Genomic DNA, 21,792 nt, shown 5'->3' on the forward strand with positions numbered 1-21,792 from the left:
GCGTCCAAAAAACAAAAACTAGCAGTTTGCTGTAGCAGTGTTGGTCGCCAAATTTTCGCCGAAAAATTGCCAAGTTACCATAATCCAAAGATACAACTGCATAAAGAACATAGAAGTTTCTGACTCTAGTGTAGAATTCGGTGCCTTCTGATTAGCAACAAATTTTGTTCAGTTTTGGCCATGAAACCCCATTTCTGTTTACCATGATAGTTTTAACTTTGTTTTGGCTTCCTGATTTTTGTAAATGAAAATAGATCAATGTATACATAGACAAAGCTAAGGCAGTGAATAATGCCTAGTTTGTGCAATTCTCCAATATTCTTTTAAGTGAAAATAGAGCGATATGTACATGGACACCAGGTTTGTGAAATTTTTTGACTTCTTATTTTGGTTTTGTGTAGCAACTATCTTAAAATTGTGCCTTCCCAGCACCAATCTTAGCATTTAAAAGGAATCGCAAAAGAAAAATAAAAAAAAAAAAAAAAAAACAAAGGGCACCCAATTGTTAACTTCTACCCAGTTTTTGAATATATATGTACTATATTTGAGTTTCTTACTTGCATCGAAATACCACAATACTGATTCATTTTTTCAAATGTCTTCTTAGGTACTTTACACACATGGCACTGCTCTACTTGGTATGTCCAGGATTTGAAAGAATTTTATCTTACAAGACCTCATTTCTCTTTATCAGTATAATGTCATAACCATATACTCCTTTTAGAATGTTATAGACTCGAGACATTTCATATTGCAGCTGCATAGTCATACTGAGAATATTTCCTGATAATAGATTTAATTAGATAAAAAATATGTAAAAAAATTGGAACTGTCTAGTTTGACTGCAGGTCGTTAGTATTTTAACACAATAAAGAAATCACCTAATATATTATTTCATTACAAGAAAAGAAAGGCATCTCTATCATTAATTCAATAGCTTTGATTGATAAACTCTGAAATGTCTTTAGCACAAAGAAGATACAAGTTACAATACACTTATGGGATGAAGCATTTCGCCCTGCTCCAGAATTGCATCTCAGAAGTATGTCAAATTGGTAACAATCATAATATCACCACAGTGCATTTTGCTAGGTAACAGATGTAACACTGAATATGAGTGATTCGAAAATCTGTGAAAAGTGATATCCAGGATCAAAAATTCAAATTTCCAAAAAGGTGGAAGAAACACAAAACACATCATGGCAGATACTGAACAAAACAACAATCCCACCTTTTTCAGTCAAGGTCGGAATAAGTAATTTTTAAGGAGTCTTTAAGGTAGGATATATAAGCAAATATAGCTTCAAGTCAGCATTAGTTAAAAATGCAATTGAGATAAAACTTGCATAAACGTAGTTTTTTGCTTTTTTAAAAAAATAATTAGATTATGATTTATTTATATCAAATGACAATTCAAAAACCTGTCCACAGCATCAGCAGCACCCAGTGTACCTTTAAATCTAAAACTCTGCCACTAAATGGCTCTTTTATTACCAAGAATTTTCCCATCAATTAATACTGACAACTGTTGTGTTTCAAACTGACTTCATCAGAAAAAAAAAAAAAAGATTTCTTCGCTGTGTACACAAATCTTTACTACATTGATAAATAAAATGTTCATACTAATTTAACATCTCCTTAAAAGACAGAAGGCTTTTCTTGTGATTAGATCAACGCATATTTTTTCGAATTATTCTGCTGTCCAAATGAATACTTCTACGCACGACAGATTTCCCTCTTCTGTCGATATGCATATCTTAATAATCCTTTATTAAAAATGAATTTATCCATACTTTATACACAAGTCTTCTCTCCTGAGTGAATACGTATATGAGTGTTTAAACTACTCTTCTGATTAAATGACTTCATACCTACTTCACACACATGAGGTTTCTCTCCTATGTGACTAAGCATATGCTTCTTTAAATCACCATTTTGTTTAAATGACTTCGTGCATACTTCACACATATTAGGTTTTTCGGTTGTGTGAATATGTGCATGAGTGTTTAAATTACTCTTCTGACTAAAGGACTTTTTACATACTTCACACACATGAGGTTTCTCTCCCGTGTGACTAAGCATATGCCTGTTTATGTGACTCTTTTGTTTAAATGATTTCTTACATACCTCACACACATGAGGTTTCTTTCCTGTGTGAATAAGTATATGGCTCCTTAGATGAGACTTCTGACTAAAGGACTTTTTACATACTTCGCATACATGAGGTTTCTCTCCTGTGTGAATAAGCATATGCTTGTTTAAATCATCCTTTCGTTTAAATGACTTCTTGCATACTTCACACATATGAGGTTTCTCTCCTGTGTGAATAAGCATATGGCTGCTTAAATATGACTTCTGACTAAAGGACTTTTTACATACTTCACACACATGAGGTTTCTCTCCCGTGTGATTAAGCATATGCCTGTTTATGTGACTCTTTTGTTTAAATGATTTCTTACATACCTCACACACATGAGGTTTCTCTCCTGTGTGACTAATCATATGGCTGCTTAGATAAGACTTCTGACTAAAGGACTTTTTACATACTTCGCATACATGAGGTTTCTCTCCTGTGTGACTAAGCATATGCTTGTTTAAACCATTCTTTCCTTTAAATGACTTCTCACATATATTACACACATGAGGTTTCTCTCCTGTGTGACTAAGCATATGCTCGTTTAATTGACCCTTTCGTTTAAATGACTTCTTGCATACTTCACACATACGAGGTTTCTCTCCTGTGTGAATAAGCATATGGCTGCTTAAATATGACATCTGACTAAAGGACTTCTTACATACTTCACACACATAAGGTCTCTCTCCTGTGTGAATAAGCATATGGGTGTTTAAAGTAGACTTCTGACTAAATGACTTCATACATACTTCACACACATGAGGTTTCTCTCTTGTGTGAATAAGCATATGGGTGTTTAAAGTAGACTTCCGACTAAATGACTTCATACATACTTCGCATACATGAGGTTTCTCTCCTGTGTGAATAAGCGTATGCTTGTTTAAATCATCCTTGCGTTTAAATGACTTCTTACATACTTCACACACATGAGGTTTCTCTCCTGTGTGAATAAGCATATGGGTGTTTAAAGTAGACTTCCGACTAAATGACTTCATACATATTTCACACACATGAGGTTTCTCTCCTGTGTGACTAAGCATATGTTTCTTTAAATCACCATTTTGTTTAAATGACTTCATGCATACTTCACACACATTAGGTTTTTCGGTTGTGTGAATACGTGCATGAGTGTTTAAATTACTCTTCAGACTAAAGGACTTTTTACATACTTCACACACATGAGGTTTCTCTCCCGTGTGATTAAGCATATGCCTGTTTATGTCACTCTTTTGTTTAAATGATTTCTTACATACCTCACACACATGAGGTTTCTTTCCTGTGTGAATAAGTATATGGCTGCTTAGATGAGACTTCTGACTAAAGGACATTTTACATACTTCGCATACATGAGGTTTCTCTCCTGTGTGACTAAGCATATGCTTGTTTAAACCATTCTTTCGTTTAAATGACTTCTTGCATACTTCACACATACGAGGTTTCTCTCCTGTGTGAATAAGCATATGGCTGCTTAAATATGACTTCTGACTAAAGGACTTCTTACATACTTCATACACATAAGGTTTCTCTCCTGTGTGAATAAGCATGTGGCTGCTTAAATATGACTTCTGACTAAAGGACTTCTTACATACTTCACACACATAAGGTTTCTCTCCTGTGTGAATAAGCATATGGGTGTTTAAAGTAGACTTCTGACTAAATGACTTCATACATACTTGACACACATGAGGTTTCTCTCCTGTGTGAATAAACATATGGGTGTTTAAAGTAGACTTCTTACTAAATGACTTCATACATACTTCACACACATGAGGTTTCTCTCCTGTGTGACTAAGCATATGCTTGTTTAAAGCATCCTTTCGTTTAAATGACTTCTTACATACTTCACACATACGAGGTTTCTCTCCTGTGTGAATAATCATATGGCTGTTTAGATGTGACTTCTATCATTAAAAAAACTATAACTGCGGTAATTATTCAAATAATAAAATCAGTTTCAACGAAAACAAACCCTATTACCACGTAAGACAACAATTACTATGCCCTAACGTCTTGAAACTGGAATATCTATTATTATTGCCAAGCACTAATTACTAAACTTTACTAGCAAAATCAAAGTGAGGCTTGCGCATGAGCCAGGAAAATTAAAATACAAAATAATAAACATTAAAATAAATAATGTATTATTAACATCCTCCCAACTTCTGATTACAAATTATAATCAAAAGTAGCGATTTTGCGTTTTGTTTATAATTATTTTTTACATTATTATTATATATGTTTGATTACAAACGTTGTATTTGACGATAAGTTTTAAAAATTTTGGTTTTGATAATAAATTATAATGGGACACCTGTCAAGATCGATGTGGAAAAACCAGACAGGGTACTCTTTTCACTCGATAGCAAACGGAAAAGCGAGTCTGACCGTGACCTTCGAGAAACAAGGGGTGAGTCTAAAACGGGCGGCTAAAACCTGCCGGGAACTGAAGAAATTTAACCAATCAGAGAGGACCGTTGCGCCAGGAACTTTTGGCATCATTTCTCTTTCGCCAAACGCAATTTTAGTGCAAAACTGGTATACCAGAATGTGCTTGTTAATGTTATGGTAACTTGTTCGTTCTTCTTTCGTAGTAGATAGATCATTTTTACTATTTTGAGGAAGCTGATGTGATTTAATATTTAATTTACCATAGAGGCGAGAAGTAATGTACAATATTTATTGGGATTAATTTAAATTTCAATTTCTAAAACAAATACAACTGTAAATTCTACTCAACTTGCTATCCCGATACCGAATAACTTTTCGATTTTCTAATACCCTTTTAAATAAAGTAATAATTGACAAACATTACTGTATTGTAAAATTTCTTGGCTGTTTGTGTTTTTGAAAATGTTTGGTGATATTTAGGTTTCTTATTATTTCATGTATTGTATGTACGTAAAATTCGATAAAGAAAATATTTTAAGAATGTGTTTTATTTAAACAACCTGATCTTAGAAATCTCTCTTTTGTGTATTTTTCTGTAAGCAAAACTATATTAACAAAAGCGCTTACTGAAACATATAAAATGGAGTGATTATTCAGAGAATCTACATATTAAAAGGGTATGGGATAGCTCATAAAATTTCAGCTGACCCAGTAATTCCCAAAAGAAAAAAAATAATAGATTATGCATTATTCTGTATCTAAATAATTCTGTTTCATTTCATTGTGTTATATAAAGATGTAATTTTTTACGTCTTGCAAAAATGCAGCATTAGCACATTCAAGTAAGTTTTATTCATGATAAATCCGTGGATAATTTTACACTATATGTGTTGGTATGCACATTATTTTCTTTTATTGTCAGGACTTTTCTGAATAATATGCCTTAATTTATCACCTTAAGTAGTCTTCAGAGTTTGTAATTATACATATTTGGAAATCACAGAATATTTAATCTGCAATTTTAATTTCATTTACTTATGATTGCTGTAAATGATTATGATTTCGGATGTCATATAGTAATCCCTAGCACAAATTCTAAACAAATTTTCTTGAAATCCCATGCATTTTCTTTTTCTGTATAAATAAAATATTCCAATAAAACCTACCACCATTGGATGACTCTAATTTTTTTTTTTTTTTTTTTTTTTTTTTTTTTTTTTGTAAGCAGCAAGAAATTTTATACTATAGCCTACACATCTATTGCCTATAATTTGCTATCATTTCTGATCGTGGAAATGTGGTGAATTTTCATAATTATGTAGTTTTTCAGTATAAATATAAATAAGAAAAACTAAATTTGTTGTTTTTTGATAAATAAATTTTTTTGTTCTCTTAAAGCAGAACATGCATAAAAATATTTATGTTGATAAGAGATCGTACAATTCCCCCCCCCCTCCGGAGTTCTATACGGATGGTAGAAAATGAGAATGTTTTCTTATTTGCTTAACTGATTTTTGCAAATCATGAAAACAGTATCTTTTTGAGCGAAGAAGACTTTCATGAAGTATATTACAAGAAAACGACTTCTGTTTCATGTGACACACAAGAAATATCCTAAAAAGCTAGCCTGTCTACCAGCGTTCAAACTGCCAGTGCACCTTAGTCTTATCCACTCGAATGAATACTAATCATGTGAATGAATACTAATCATGAAAGATGATAATAATTTTACTTGTAAGAATTTTATGTTCATTTTATAGAAGGTTTCTCAGTTTACTATGCTGTAGAATCTTCGGATGAAGTTACCATTACATGATGTATCATCATTATTTTTTCTTCATATCAAAACTGATTTAGAAACTGCACTTTTTTTTTTTCATTTTTAATAATTATGCCTTGTAGCAGAATAACTATATAAAAAGTGTTTATAATTGTTATTTTCCAAGCAAATTTAATAGCTTAACATCATTCAATTTATTATACCATTGTTATATAAGAGTCAAAAATGGCTTACGTGCATTTAATTACATAATTAACATTCATTTATTGTTTTACAATGGTTTAAACTAATGTTATGTTTTCATAATATCTAATATATTAAACAGCAAGTCTATTTTGCTTGGTTTAATATTGGTTTCCTAGGGAACAATGCAATATTTAATGTGTTAAGAAATTACTGATGAAATGTTAAATGGATAAAAACAACGCATTTGTATATAGAAAACAAACAATTGAAATATTCCAACTTCAAGTTATATTTTGTAATTATGCATATGATCCATGTGCAAAAAATATATTTGAATGCAGTACTAAAAAACTTAATATTTATAGATTTTAAGAATGTATAAAAATATTCATGTTATGCAACATAATCTGATGTTTTTGGCAATATATATTAAATTGTAATTTATCAACCTAAATAAAATTTTGATTAAATATTAGCTACCAAAATATTAACAAAGAGCTTGCGCTTTATTCCATAAAACAAAATACCAAATTATAATTAAATGTTTTAATTTTTACAAACACAGAAAACAAATAACTGTGCATGAAAAAAAAAATAAATAAAAAAAAAAATAAATAAAGAATATTGTAGAAATTATCTTAAATATCGAATAAATTTCATTACATGCAAAATTTATGCCAGAAATTGCCACACGCTATTTTGTTCTCTCACCTCAGTTGATCATTCGAAAAGTTTTAAGAACGAAGCTCAGATTTTTCAAAAAGTTTTTACATTCTGCTAAATGTTTCCCCATTTACAATTGTCTTTAAATTTAAAATATATTGCGAATGTTAAGGATCTTACTGTGGAAATACTATTCATCAAGCTTAAAGCCTGTTTAACTTCACCTATAAGCAATAATCTCCATAATGACTGTAGCTTCCTTTACACAATTAGGAATTTCATTATGCAGTTTCCATGCTAAAGCCATTAATTTTTTAAACTATGGGTTGTATCAAAATAGAGTATTTTGAAAGTAGATTTATGCAAAATAAGTATGTTTCACAGAAGATTCATAAGTATGACAGAAATATAATTTCTAATCATATTATCAGTCTATAACTTTAAAACACATACCTATAAATGTTTGGTTATATGATATCTACCCTCATACTGCTTCATAATCTAGCTGATCTATTTGTATAATATCTACAACACCATATAACAGTTTCACTGGTATGTCAGTCTCCACAGCCACAGTAATCTTATTTTGCAGATCAGGTATTATATTAGGTACAAATACTACATTTTTCATTTAATATTTTACAGAAAATGTCAGACCAGATAAGCTGTGCAAAATGTGTCCAAAAGCATATTTTATAAACATAACTATCAGTATTCAACAGTCTTACCACTGATGGGCCTCTTTTTCGAATGATTATAAACTGCATATGTATAATACATTATAAAGAAAATCTTCACATTTTACATTCCTCATGTTATGCTACTGACATTTTTTCTAAAAATCTATTTGTTATGTCAATTAATCCTTCACACACGTAAAGTCTGTAAAAGTATTGCAACTAATCTTCTGTGAGAAAATACTATTGCAGAAAACAAATACTTTAATTGAACTGAGATTTACATATACAAATTGGAAGACTTTCCTAATATATTATTTAGTGTTGAAATTGGCAGAGAATTCTAAATTTTATTAGATAAATAAAACAATTTAAAAATTATATATTAAGCTTTTCAAAAATACAGTATATTTGAGAATTTTACTATCAATTTATACAATATAATGTGTTACATTTCTTGAAAAACAAACATCACACAAAAATGCAATACATTTTAGAAAACGTTCAAATTATAATTTGTTAGTATTTAGAAACTTTCTGAAAAAAATAAAAGTATAAGCTTGTGGCTTTGTGAGCTAAATTTAGTACCCAGTATTGAAAGGGAAAAAAAAAAAAAAGCAACATATCTTTTGCGCACGAAAACGTGAGAAAGCCTTTTTTTGTTTGTATTTTTTACTTGGTGATAAAAAAAAAAATGCTGTCTGTAATTTTCAGCGCTAAAAATGAAGCGGAAAGTTAGTTCTATACGGCAAATAATTTTTGCGATATACCACCTTAAAAAAGACACAGCTGATTCACTAACACACTGTTTTCGCTAGAAATTTTTTACACATTTCACATGAGAATCCACCGAATTTTCCACTCCGTTGCCTTTTATATTAATAAAAGTTACAAATCTAAACAAAAAACATATCATCAAAAGATACGAAAAATAGAATAGGAGGAGGAAATGAATCCAAAGCAAACTCTTCAATTATTGGCATAAAAATTGGCGGCCAAAAGCAGTCTCCGACGGTGGCGTATTCTGATTGGTTGAATTTCTTCAGTTCCCGGCGGGTTTTAGCAACACCTCCTTATAGAAGGAAGCCGGGACACTGAAGCGAGGGGAAGCTCTGACGTCACAGGTAGTCGTCTCTGACTCACCTCGCTCCTTCAAACAAAATCAAAGCCCCGTAGTTGAGCCAAGAGCGACGAACGTGGAGCGGTTATTTGCGTTAGCGACAGAGTTTTTATATTGTCTCGTGCTTTTTTTATATATTGTCTCGTGCTTTTATAATTTCATACGATGCCTCATAAATGTGCTGTAGCCATATGTCGTGGTAATTATAAAAACGGACCAAAAGTGGCTGTATTCAAGTTTCCAAATGAGACTGAACTCGGGATGAAATGGATAAGGAGTCTACGAAGAAAAGATGGCTTTCAACCTACTAAACATACCAGAGTAAGTTCAATTTTACTGCATTTTTTATGTTTTGTATCTTTACATTTTTTTATTACTTTTATTGATAGGTATGTGATGTTTATGCTTACGATATTAGATTTTGATCTGTGGGTAAGAAGTTTTATGTTTGAAAGATTTTAATCTTGCCTGTTTTAATCATTTCAAAAAAATATTTTCCTTCAAAGTTTTATGAATGAAATAAAGTTCCATATAACAGGAATAATTCTAAATTTAGTAGTTACATAAATGCCAATAATTTGTAAATGCTTTCTAGTATACTGTGCAGGCAGATTCTGTAGTTATTCCAAATTTATCATAATTTATATGACAAGGAACTACTAAGTAATCATAATAGGTTTCATTTTAAAATTTTTGTAATGATATATGAAAGTTTGGTATGATGTATTCAAGGTAATTATTTGTATTTGGTAACCAGTGTTTGTTGTAAACAATTATCTCAAATATATAATTTTCTTTAAATGTAAATAAAGCTGTAATCATTATGACGAGCATTCCAGATTTTACAAATTACTTAAATTATACACGTAATTGAAATGATATTACTGGTTTTTTAATTCGTATTTATGTATCAAATTATTTATTTAAATTATAGGGCTTATTGACTTCTGTTACTAAATATTAACATGCATCTAACTTTTGTACTCGCAATAAGTTGATTTTTGAATATTTTCTTTTATAGGTATGTGAATTAAATTTTCGATCAGATGAAATAATACGAGAAATCGAAATGTATGATGAGAAATCAGCGAAGTTAATTAAAGCCCCAATTTCTAGGCCACGTTTGAAAAAAGGATGCATACCTTCTCAGTTCCCTGATGGCCCATCCTACATGTCATCAAATTCTGTATCGAGAATGTCACCAGAAAAGAAGAAAGCTCGTTTAGAAGAGAAATACCTGGAGAAAGCGATAGAAGAAAGTTTGAAAATGAAAGAACGGTATGATAATGAACGATCATTTGAAAGTTTAATTGAATTCAATAATTGCCTAGAACATCAGATTTTAGAAACATTTTGGACAACTGTACATACTGAAAATTCAACTATGTTACTTGATATTTTAAGTGACCCAGCTCCAGAAATTCAGAAATCGGTAGTAATAAATGAGGATTTAACAGTATGTGTTTATATTAAAAACATCGCTATAAAATCTATTGGTAAATTTGTTTTCCCTCTAAAAATTAGTAATGTAAATATGTTTCTAGAAGTACTAAAGGAAGTTGAAAGTCTGTCTCATAACTTACAAAATGAAGAATATATTAAGAATTCTATACAAATTGTGGATGATATGCTTTCAGAATTGAAAAGAGTGTTACCTGAAAAAGAAACTGAACTGAACTTCCTTTCAGAGCAAGTAAATAAACTAAATGTAAAGAAAGAGAAGTATCGATATACTCCAGATTTACTTATTTTTTGCAGTTTGTTAAACTCGATCTCACCGCATGCATACAAGTTTTTACGACATTCAGGTTACATTTCTATTCCCCATCCACGTACTATTCGTAGAATTTGTTCAATGTTTTCTCTTAATCCTATTACTGAGCAATTTAATGATGACTTTTTAGGATATGTTAAACAAAGATGCAAGGATTTAGAAGAAAATGATAAAACTGTAATTATTATGATGGATGAAGTGCATTTAAATTCATGTTTCGATTTTAAAGGAGGAAATTTGTGTGGCATGGCCTACAACTGTGAAAAAGCTGCTACAAGTGCTTAAGTTTTTATGATACGTAGCTTATTATCACCTTTCAAGGATGTGGCACATATATTACCAGTTAAATCATTAAATGCTGAGGATCTGTATCAATATCTTAAGAAAATTATAATTGGTTTAGAAAATATAGGTTATAGAATTGTGGCAGTTGTCTCTGACAATAATTCAATAAATAAAAAAGCCATGTCATTATTTTGTATGCCTCCAAAAATTAGTATTGTGTATAAAAACCCTGCAGACTTATCTCGGCCACTATTTTTTGTTATTGACTCAGTGCACATCTTGAAGTGTGTCAGGAACAACTGGATAAATCAAAAAACTTCTGGGCAATGTTTATTTTATCCAAATTTTGAAAATTTTTCCAAGGTCGAAACAGCGGCATTTGCATGCATAAAAAGTCTCCATTCATTAGAGGCAGGCAGAATTGTAAAATATAGTTATGGTTTGACTCTGAAAGCTCTGTATCCAACCAATTTGGAAAGACAAAATGTCAAGCTAGCATTACAAATATTTGACAGTCGTCTTGCAGAGGCAATAATGGTTATTGGTAAAGAAAATAGTATTTTAAATTACGAAACAACAGCTGAATTTATTAAAATTATATCTACATGGTGGTCAATAGTCAATGTCAAAAGTATCTTTAAAGGACACCATAAGATGAATGAGTATCAAAAGCCGTTAACTGTGCAAAATGATGATGTTAGATATATTTATTTAAATAAGTTACTTGAGTGGTTAGATCAGTGGAAACTTTTAGGCTGTTCTAGTGGTGGACTGACTAAGGAAACACATTTTGCATTAACACATACTAGCTATTCGTTGCTCGAAATGGCAAGGTATTGCATTGAGGAGCTAAAATTTACTTACTTTTTACCAGGAAAAGTTCAGACAGATCTCCTAGAGAATAGATTCGGAAAATATAGACAGCTGGCTGGTTCACAACATAATATTTCTGTAAGGCAAGTATATGAAACTGAAGCAAAATTAAGATTACAAAGTCTTCTGCCAACTGTTATTAAATCATCAAAGTATGGAGGAATTCCTATTTATTTAAATTGTAAAAACCTGTGTATTGAATCTCTGGAGCAAGAAAATATTGGATGCACTTTCTCAGGAAGAATAACTATTACAAATGAAGATATACAAAATGTTCAAAATAACATACCAATTTTAATGTATATAGCTGGTTACTGTAGTTATAAAGTTGTGAAACTATTAAGCTGTGATATTTGTAAAGGCAATCTAACTATTGATAAAGAATTAATTGTAGAAAATGAAGGACAGTCTTGGATAAAAAGATTTGATAGAGGACTTCTATATCCTCATCCTGATGTACTAAATTCAGTAATATATAATTATGTTGTTATTCAAAAACTTGTATCTGAAGAATTTGAGAATGAATTTTTATTTTCTGCAAATCAGAGGGATATAGCATGTAACTTAACTCTAGACATACTGATAGAAAATGACATTTTTTTAAATCTAGATGATTGCCCTAAAGCTCATGAGTCACAGAAAGTGTTAAAGCAGATTCTTTGGTCATCAACGAACACATTTTTAAATAATTATTGCAAATTAAAGAATGATACACTAAACCAGAAAAGCATTGCAAAAGAGCGCAAATTGAAAACTTTAAAGCATAAATAAAAATATAATGGGTGTTTAGCAATTAAACATTTAAAAAATGTAGGTTTTAATTCAAATGATGCTGTATTTCATAGACTAGTAAGTTTAGTAACTTTAATGCATGTAACAAGACACAAAAAATTAATTGAGCAAAGCCTAGTGATGTTAGTTCAGATTTATTTCTGTTGAAAAAATATTTTCGCATCTAACAGTTACTGTTACACATTATTGTGAATTCCTTATTATTTTTTTTCTACTCATGTATGCTGTCTGTTTAACCTTGAGATCACTTGAAAAGTAATAGTAACGAAAAATTCATCTCTATGCATCTATGTAAATAAGTGTCTGGGTTGTATTTTAAGTGGTCCTTATTATTAATGTGGATATCAAATTAGTGTTAACATATGGTAAGATTCTTTATCATTATAATTGACTTGAAATATTGAAAAATTCATTTCCTTGCCCTTAATTTGTTGTGTAAAAAAGTGTCTGCGTTATGTTTTTATGTGGCCACTATTTTTATCATTTGGGTATAATTTTGGTGTTAACATGATAAAATACTTTATCAAAGTAACAGTTATATGTTTCAAAATGCTTACAAAATGTTATGTATATAATAACTGCTACTGTTATACTGGTAATGGGTCGTTATACTTTTGTTGATATGGACAGATATTGACTGTTTTACATTCTTTCTTTCTTTCTTTCCACCGACAGCGAGGCAGCCGGTCCACTGGGTAGTTAGCATATCGGCCAGGTAGCCCCGCTGACGGAAATAACTTGAACAAAAGACACACTTATAAATACATATTGTGCTCAAGACGACTGCTGGGGGCAGTGCAAACAAATGCTGGACGAAGACGATAGCGCATGATGCAAGAAGGGTGCATTGCGGGCGTGAAGAACAATTCCAGTTACATATTTACAGAGTAATGGATAGGTGGTTACAAATACTAAAAGTAATAAGAAGTAAAATACTAGAAAGTAAAACAATGCATAAAATAAAAAAAAGGAAAACAGTGGAAACAATACATAAAATAAGGCAAAATACATAGTTCAAGGTTCATAATTCAAGGTTTACAGTTCAAGAAGATAAATATATACAGGGAATAAGAAAAGCCGAATAAGCTAACTTAAGATAAAATTAGTTCGCTACAGGTACAGAGCATACAGGGGCTGTGCTGGTGACGAGGATGGTGGCTGAGAATTACTCCAGCCTGTCTGAGATTATGCGTGCAATGTTTATGCAATCGCATATGCGTTTCAATGCATTGCGATTTTTGGAAGTAGCTTCGGCCCATGCATGGATGTGGTTTGCTACTGGTTGCCTAGGATGATATTTAGCGGTCTCTCTGCAAGCGAACAGATAGTGGTCCGGATCTCCTACCATCCCGCATGAGCAATGCTCTTTTTCGCGTCGTCTGAAGCGATGCAGGTAAGTCATGAAGGGACCATGTCCTGTTAGATACTGAGTGAAGTGAGACGAGCCAGATTTTAGAAGCCGGCAGACTTTTGGAAAAAATCTGTAAACTCTTCTGCCGGTGGTTTCTGTCTCCCACAGATGTTGCCAACGTTTGAGTAATTCTCTCTCGAGCTCAGCTTTTAAGAACGAACCCGGGAGAGGCACGTCAAGTGTGCGAACGTGGGGGTCAGTTGCTGCTCTTTTGGCTATTGCATCTGCAATTTCATTACCCAGTATTCCAGTGTGGGCAGGTACCCACTGGAGTTCAGGCCTATAGTATTTAGGTGTTCTTAGTAAGAGTTTTTGCATGGCCCTGACGAGTGGATTTTTACTACATTTGCCTTGGATTGCCTGGAGGCTAGAGGCTGAGTCTGAATATATACTGGAATAGTTATTTTCCAGTGCGTAGACAAGTGCAGCTTTTAATGCAATCAGTTCAGCCTGAAAAACTGAGTTGTGGTGCTTAAGCTTTCTTTCCCAGGTCTTTAAGATCTGGTTCCCAAGTAGAACACAGTATCCGCTACCGGTGCCACATTCTCCTTTGGAACCAGGTGTAGATTGCAGTGGCCTTGAACCACGTTGGTGACCTGCAGTTAATCGAGATATTGAATTCGGCCGGGTGGCAAGGTGGCTCGGGAATGCTTTGCTCATAGTCAGTATAAACATAAGTCCTATCCCATAAACTTATTGTCTCTTTGAGTCGGAGCACTCGCACTATTGCACTTTCGAGCTGAGCTAAGAGATGCAGAGGCGGTAGTCCTGAAATCACGTTTAGAGCATTAGTGGGCGAGGTTTTATATCCTCGGGTAATGCTCAGGAGGAATGGTCTTTGTGCTGAGCGTAGTAGATTCTCCATTTTTAGTAGTGATCGTTATGCCCCACATGGAGGCTCCATGTAGTGCAATACGTTCAGCAACTACAGAGTACCACGTCTTAAGCATCCTCGAAGAAACTCCCCATGTTGGTGCTGCTGTTCTGAGCATGGAATGAAATATCCTGTGAAGTCGTGCCTTGACCTCCTTTAAATGTGGCATCCAAGTCAATGTGTCGTCAATTATAACTCCAAGGTACCTCAAGTTTCTGACTATTTTAATATTTTTCCCATGAAGGTTGATGCACGGGGTTCTTCGATGGCGCTTACCTGGACAGATAAGCATACCTTGGGTTTTTGAGTTGGCAATAGTTAACTTATGGTCATTGGCCCATTTGGCCATCTTGTCCATTGCTTGTTGTGCCCTAGTCTCATATGCGTTGCGGCTGTGCCCTTTGGTTACCAGCAAAAAGTCATCGGCATAAGCCAGTATTTCCGTGTGAGGATCTGTGTTAAAGAGGGTCAGCGCTGTGTCCGCTACAAGATTCCAGAGCAGTGGACCCAGACAGGATCCTTGAGGACAGCCTCTATTGATGGAACGTGAGTGTACTCCTGCGTCCGTAGTGGCTTGTAAGCGGCGATCACTTAGGTAGCTGTAAATAAGGTCAAAGAGAATCTTAGGGCTACCCATGTCCTGTAATCTCTTCAGTACATCGGGCCACCACAACGAGTCGAAAGCGCCCTCTATATCCACAGAGATAATGAGACTATGTTGGTTATTTATTCTGTTATTTGCTATTAATTTTCGTAGGTGCTGCAGCGCGTGATCCACCGATCTGCCAGGAATGAAGCCGTATTGTTTGTCATTTATGCTTTGTCCAGACAGGATATAGTGTTTAAGTCTTTGAAGGACGACTCTTTCTAGTACTTTACCCAAGGCAGGAAGAAGGCAAATAGGCCGGTAAGACGTTGGTACATTAGGGTCTTTTTTCGCTTTGAGGAAGAGCACCACCTCACCAAGTTTCTTGCCGGCTGGGAAATATCTGTTGCGCCAACATGCAGTGATGTAGGCATGCAGTAACTCCGGATGCATACGGTTAATGGCTTGCAGAATGCCATTATCTATCCCATCAGGACCTGGTGCTTTATTGGTGTTTAACGCTTTAACAATGTCGCTTATTTCTTTGGCGTTAGGCAGTGGTTCAAAATCTGTTTTCTTGGTATTGTAATATTGCTCAACGCTGGCTCTGATATTTCTTTGTGCGGGATTATCTGTGTCTGCGTTATCAGGTCTAAAGATATTGTCCAGAATGTGCGCAACTACTTCTGTGCTAGTTGCTGCTCCGTGGCTTATTGTGGCAGTAAGATTAGTAGGTGTAAACATCTTGTCATGTGCAATACGGAAGACAGTGCCGAACTTATTCGCAGTGTTGGTACAGTACTCTTTCCAGGATGAAAACTTCGCTTTTGCAATCTGTCTTTTGTAAGCAGCTCTGTGCTTTCGAAAAATTAGCGAGTGTGTCTCTCTTTCTAAGGGATCCTTGCATGCTTGCATTTTGCGCCTTAGGGCACGGACTTTGCTGCGTTCAGCAGTCAGCGTGGTGCTCCACCAAGGAGTGCATTTCGGGGCTGCGTAATGTTTCCTTTTCAAGACTTTTTCGCACACTGAGAGCAGTGTTTGCATAAGATCTTCATGCATGGCGTCGATGTCTTTACTACTGTTGCAATTGTTACATTGTGCCACGAGACTTTCAATATGGGTTGAAAGTGCATCTTTAAATTTGTTCAGGTTTATATACTTCGTTTTCCATCTGTTCTTTGTTATAAATTGGTGCTCCGAATCTATTCTGAACTCAATGTAGCGATGGTCACTGAACGAGGGAGTTTCGCTAACCTTCCAATTGTGAATATTATTAAGAATACCAGTGGTGGCTAAAGTGATATCAGGCCACCCCTGAGCCCTGGTAGTCCAGTATGTAGGAGGGCTGTCGGTGGGGTTGACGACTGCAAGGTTATGAGAAGTGATGAAGTCAAGGACAGGGCAAGCACGCCTGTTTTCCTCTGGCGCACCCCATAGAGAGCTAGCAGCGTTAAAGTCCCCAGCGATTATCTTATTCCTAGTCGGAATCATCATGACTTGTTCCAGCTCCTGGAGTGCAGTGACAATGTCGTGCGAAGGAGGAAAATACACGCTGGTGATGGCAATTTGACCATAAGGCCCTTCCAGTTGTACAGTAACTGTGTAATCTCCTTTATGCATTAGCAGGGGCGTGAGTGGACCATTGTAGGCGATGGCTGCTTGATTGCCTACTGAATGGTAAGTTTTGAAGTTGCTGAATCCTGTGATCCTGTTGTTAATGGAATGAAACTCTTGTAGTGCTGCTAGATCTACATTGTTTTCTAGAATAACCTGGGCTGCATGGACAGTTGCGGCTTGGCTGCGTTGCAAGTTGCTTTGAAGAATTGCAAAACCATGTACTGTACTTGGATATGCAATAGCCTGCTGTTCATCTACCACTGCGCCGTTGATTTCATTCTGAACAGTTCTGCCTTGTAGGCTTGACATTGTCTTGCACTAGACGGGTGTGTGGTGTCGAAGCTAGTGCCTTTGGATTTATTGTGAGTTGCGCAATTGACGCAGTGTGGAGTCTTTGCTTTACAGTTATCCTGGCTATGAGCTTGTCCACAGTTTACACAGGCCAACGCTGCTTTACAAGAATGACTCAAGTGTCCTAGCCGCTGACAATTAAAACACCTTGCAACTTGAAAGTATTTTCTGAAAGCACAAGAGCTGAATCCTATAAGAATTCTTCTAAGGTCCTTAATATCCTCGTACAGATTCTGCTGTAGGTCGACGATCCAGGTGTGGCCGATAGTTGTGCGAATAGGATTTCTTGGATGTATTTGTTCTTCACTTGCTGAGGGCACCAGGCTCGCAAAAGCTTCACGTATGTCGTCTGCTGTTGCGGATGTGGGGGTACCAAAGACGATTATTGTGGACTTTCTGAAAGAGGGCTCTCTGAGCGTGACTGCTGCTGAGAGTGAGGGCTTTTCTTCAATCGCTTTCCTGAGTGTTTCTATATTTTGTCTGTGGCTGCACCTAATTAAAAGTTCGTTAGAGCGTGTGGGCCGCACTTCTTCAACAGTAATGCCCAGTTCCCTGGCACTAAGTTCAGTAGTCAGTTGTGTTCTGACTTGTTCTGGAGTTCTATCTGTTTCTTTTGCTTTTAATAGGAGGACGTGGTCTGATAACTGTTTGTTAAGTTGCGCAGTTCGTGCTTTTCTTTTTCTCTTTTTGACTTCGGTAAATGGGGTTTCTTCTGTTTCCGTCTGTTCTGGAAGGTCTTCTGGTGTGGCCGGAACTGTTAAAGAACGATTATCATTCACGCTGAGTTGCTGTTGCAGCAGCTGAATTTTTCCTTGCAGACTTGCACAGTACACTTCTTGTTCTGCAAAAGTATTGCGGATAGAGGTAATTAATGAACCAAGCAGTTTTTTCTCGCTCACGCTGAATTTGCGGCTGTCTCTTGTTTGCATTAAAAATGAATGTAGCTGGTCGCTAAGATGATTGATGGTCTCGATTCTGGAAGCTGGTGAATTGATAGTAGTGGTACGCGTCTCAGCTGGAGGGGAAGCGTTCACATTAATCATAGCACCATCTGAGTTTGCTTGAGATTTTGGAGTTTGCGAGCTCATTCTAGTGACTAGGAATTATCTTGCATAAACAATACAAGTAGGTTTAACTCATCAAGTAATATAATACAAGTAGGTATAACTCAGCACTAGGATGGTAATTGCGTAGAATTATATGCACCGTCGCACTGAGAGATCCTCTCAGTAGGGTACAGAGCCTCGACCGCCAGCCCCTTTAAATAAGCATATACAGGTAATCTAAGAATTAAACAGTTGGAAGTAACTTAACTGAACACACTAAATACTATTAAAAAAATTGCATAATAAGTATGAGCTGATAGCTCAGAACAAAACATAGGGGAAATGCACAGCGTTAGTAAATTATTAAACAGCTACATATAAGATAACCCAATACCAAAAAAATATCAAAACAAAGAAATAATTCAATTATACAAAGTACAATGAAATGAGAGAAAACTACGGAGAACTGAGATACACAATTTACACTCAACACGTACTCAACTCGTGTTATTTACACGAGTATGTTTACACGAGTATTAACACGAGTTATGATGGGCAACATATGCTAGGAATATTCAAATAATACAGAAATTAAAATTATAATATCCGATAGGCACAATGTTTGAGAATTGAAATGTTTAAATTATGATGGTTTCAGCGTATACTAGGCATATTCAAATAACACTGAAATTAAAATTACGATGACCGATAAGCACAATATTTGAGAATTAATATGTTTAAATTATGATAAGTGCAACATATACTAGGAATATTCAAAGAATACAATAATTAAAATTATAATAACACGATGTTTGAGAATTAAAATGACTATGTAACGTAGAATAATAAAGGTACAATAATACAAGACGGACGAGACCACTGAACGTTCGTTGCGGAGTTATTGCAAAATTTGCGACACTGTAGATTTTAGCAGAGAGATAGTAAACTGTCGCATGCAAGATGAAAACTCAAAAATGCTCCAATGCAATAAATTTTAAAATCCTACCTTATGATAGTATACATCTATTCTTCTCTTCATAAGAATCCACAGATAAAACACGCAGATACAAATGTTAACACTGAAAACACAGACACTAATGTAATTACCCGAATTGACTGGGTATTATCTAGTAGCGGAACACGGGATGGCCTTGCCTAAATTCACTCTATAACGCTGTACACACAGATGTAGTCACTAATTTAACTGAAGTTTATTAGTTGTATGTATAGATCGGCTTGCAAAATTCAGACTAGAACACTCTTCCCGCACAGATGTAAACGTAAATTTAGAAGCGTTGAAAAATAATTGCTTGTCATTGAAAAATTTGCTTAAATCACTAAAACCAATTAACTTACTATTTCGTCAAATTTGAATTTTGAGTTGGTGGTGTCCTTCGCTGTGTAAAAAGTTCGAACGAAACTGTATAAAAAGCTAGACTTGGAGTTTTCGAACTAACAGTCCGAATTTCTTCAATTTTAGAAACTTTGGTTCCACTCGATATGCTGTTTATGGGAAAATTAGCTTGGAGGCGCTAAAGTAATTAGCAGCGGAGATATGACTTTGAAAATAAACACTCACTTCCATTTGTTATCTCTCCTTATTGCAGCTCCATAAGTTCCCTTTGCAGGGGGGAGGCGGGGAAGGTTGCACTGCTGCTCTGCGAAGGTCAAAGTTCACGGGTGGTAGCTCGGACCTATCGAACGGCAGTGCCGCTTCTAGGGAAGTTGTAGCTCCTTGCTTTACACAATGCACGTAAATGGAGATACTTTAATATTCCTTAATAATTTTCATAAGCATCACACGGTCAAAATCGTTAATCAACGTGTACTATAGAGCTTGCTCTTTGCGATGATACTATTTTTGACTATTGTCACACACTATATCTGCATATACACGGCTTTAAGGCGGAGCGATAAAAAACGCTTGCTACTTCTCCCGACTCCTCGGGTCATTACAATCACAGTTAACTACTGTTTTACATTCAGATGACTTGAAATATTGAAGAAGGCATGTCCTTTTTTTAATTTCTCATCGCGTAAAAAAGTGTCTCGGTTTGTGTTTTAGTGCGGCCACTACTTTTATCATTTGGATATAAGTTTGGTGTTAACATATGGTAAAATGCTTTCTCCTGATAAAAGTGATATGTTTCAGCATGGGTACAAAATGATATGTATATAATAACTGCTACTGTTATACTGGTAATGGGTCATTATAATTTTGTTGATATGAACATATACTGACTGTTTTATATTTAGATGACTTGAAATATTGAAGAAGGCATGTCCTTTTTTTAATTTGTCATCGCGTAAAAAAGTAACTCGGTTTGTGTTTTAGTGCGGCCACTACTTTTATCATTTGGGTATAAGTTTGGTGTTGACATATGGTAAAATGCTTTCTCCTGATAAAAGTGATATGTTTCAGCATGGGTACAAAATGATATGTATATAATAACTGCCACTGTTATACTGGTAATGGGTCATTATACTTTTGTTGATATGGACAGATACTGACTGTTTAACATTCAGATGACTTGAAATATTGAAAAAGGCATTTCCTTGCCTTTAAATTGTCATTGCGTAAAAAGGTGTCTCGGTTTGTGTTTTAGCGCAGCCACTACTTTTATCATTTGGGTATAAGTTTGGTGTTGACATATGGTAAAATGCTTTCTCCTGATAAAAGTTATGTTTCAGCATGCTTACCGAATGATATGTATATAATAACTGCCACTGTTATACTGGTAATGGGTCATTATAATTTTGTTGATATGAACATATACTGACTGTTTTATATTTAGATGACTTGAAATATTGAAGAAGGCATGTCCTTTTTACTTCCTTGTACGAAGTAAAAAGGAAGTATTGTAATCGCGAAAAGTTTCAGGCAGCATATTTCACCGAAAATATCCATTTTGACCGCTATCGAATGCAATTTAACGATGTTTTTGCACCATATCTGTACGTAAGGGCAGAATAAAATACTCTTTTCCTTCAAAAAAATTATAAAACTGCTTAAAAAAAACTGAAACTAAAATTAATTCTGAAGAGAATTTTTCGTGGCTTCTGTACGAACGTATGTACGTACGTTCGTGCGTACGTACATATCTCACATAACTCAAAAACGAGTAGCCTCAGAACGTTGAAATTTTGTATATAGGACTGCTATAACATGTATATGTGTACCTCGTATTTTGGTTGCAATCGGCCACACCAAACGTATATAAATATATTTATATAT

The 21,792-nt window shown here is 34.6% G+C and overlaps 1 protein-coding gene across 1 annotated transcript; it reads right to left on the minus strand.

The window, feature by feature from the left end:
* Positions 1-200: 200 nt before the first annotated feature.
* LOC146994101 (uncharacterized) lies at positions 201-4,135 on the minus strand. The gene is made up of 2 exons (XM_085826461.1): positions 3,472-4,135; positions 201-3,387 (listed from the first exon to the last, which is right to left on the minus strand). Exons 1-2 carry the CDS (start codon positions 4,012-4,014, stop codon positions 1,795-1,797), a joined length of 2,136 nt encoding a protein of 711 aa, XP_085682587.1. The 5' UTR covers positions 4,015-4,135; the 3' UTR covers positions 201-1,794.
* Positions 4,136-21,792: the final 17,657 nt, after the last annotated feature.

Source organism: Stegodyphus dumicola, chromosome 11 (assembly GCF_044657685.1).
Source record: "Stegodyphus dumicola isolate Sdum_Otavi_A_Nest chromosome 11, ASM4465768v1".
Taxonomy (NCBI): Eukaryota; Metazoa; Arthropoda; class Arachnida; order Araneae; family Eresidae; genus Stegodyphus; species Stegodyphus dumicola.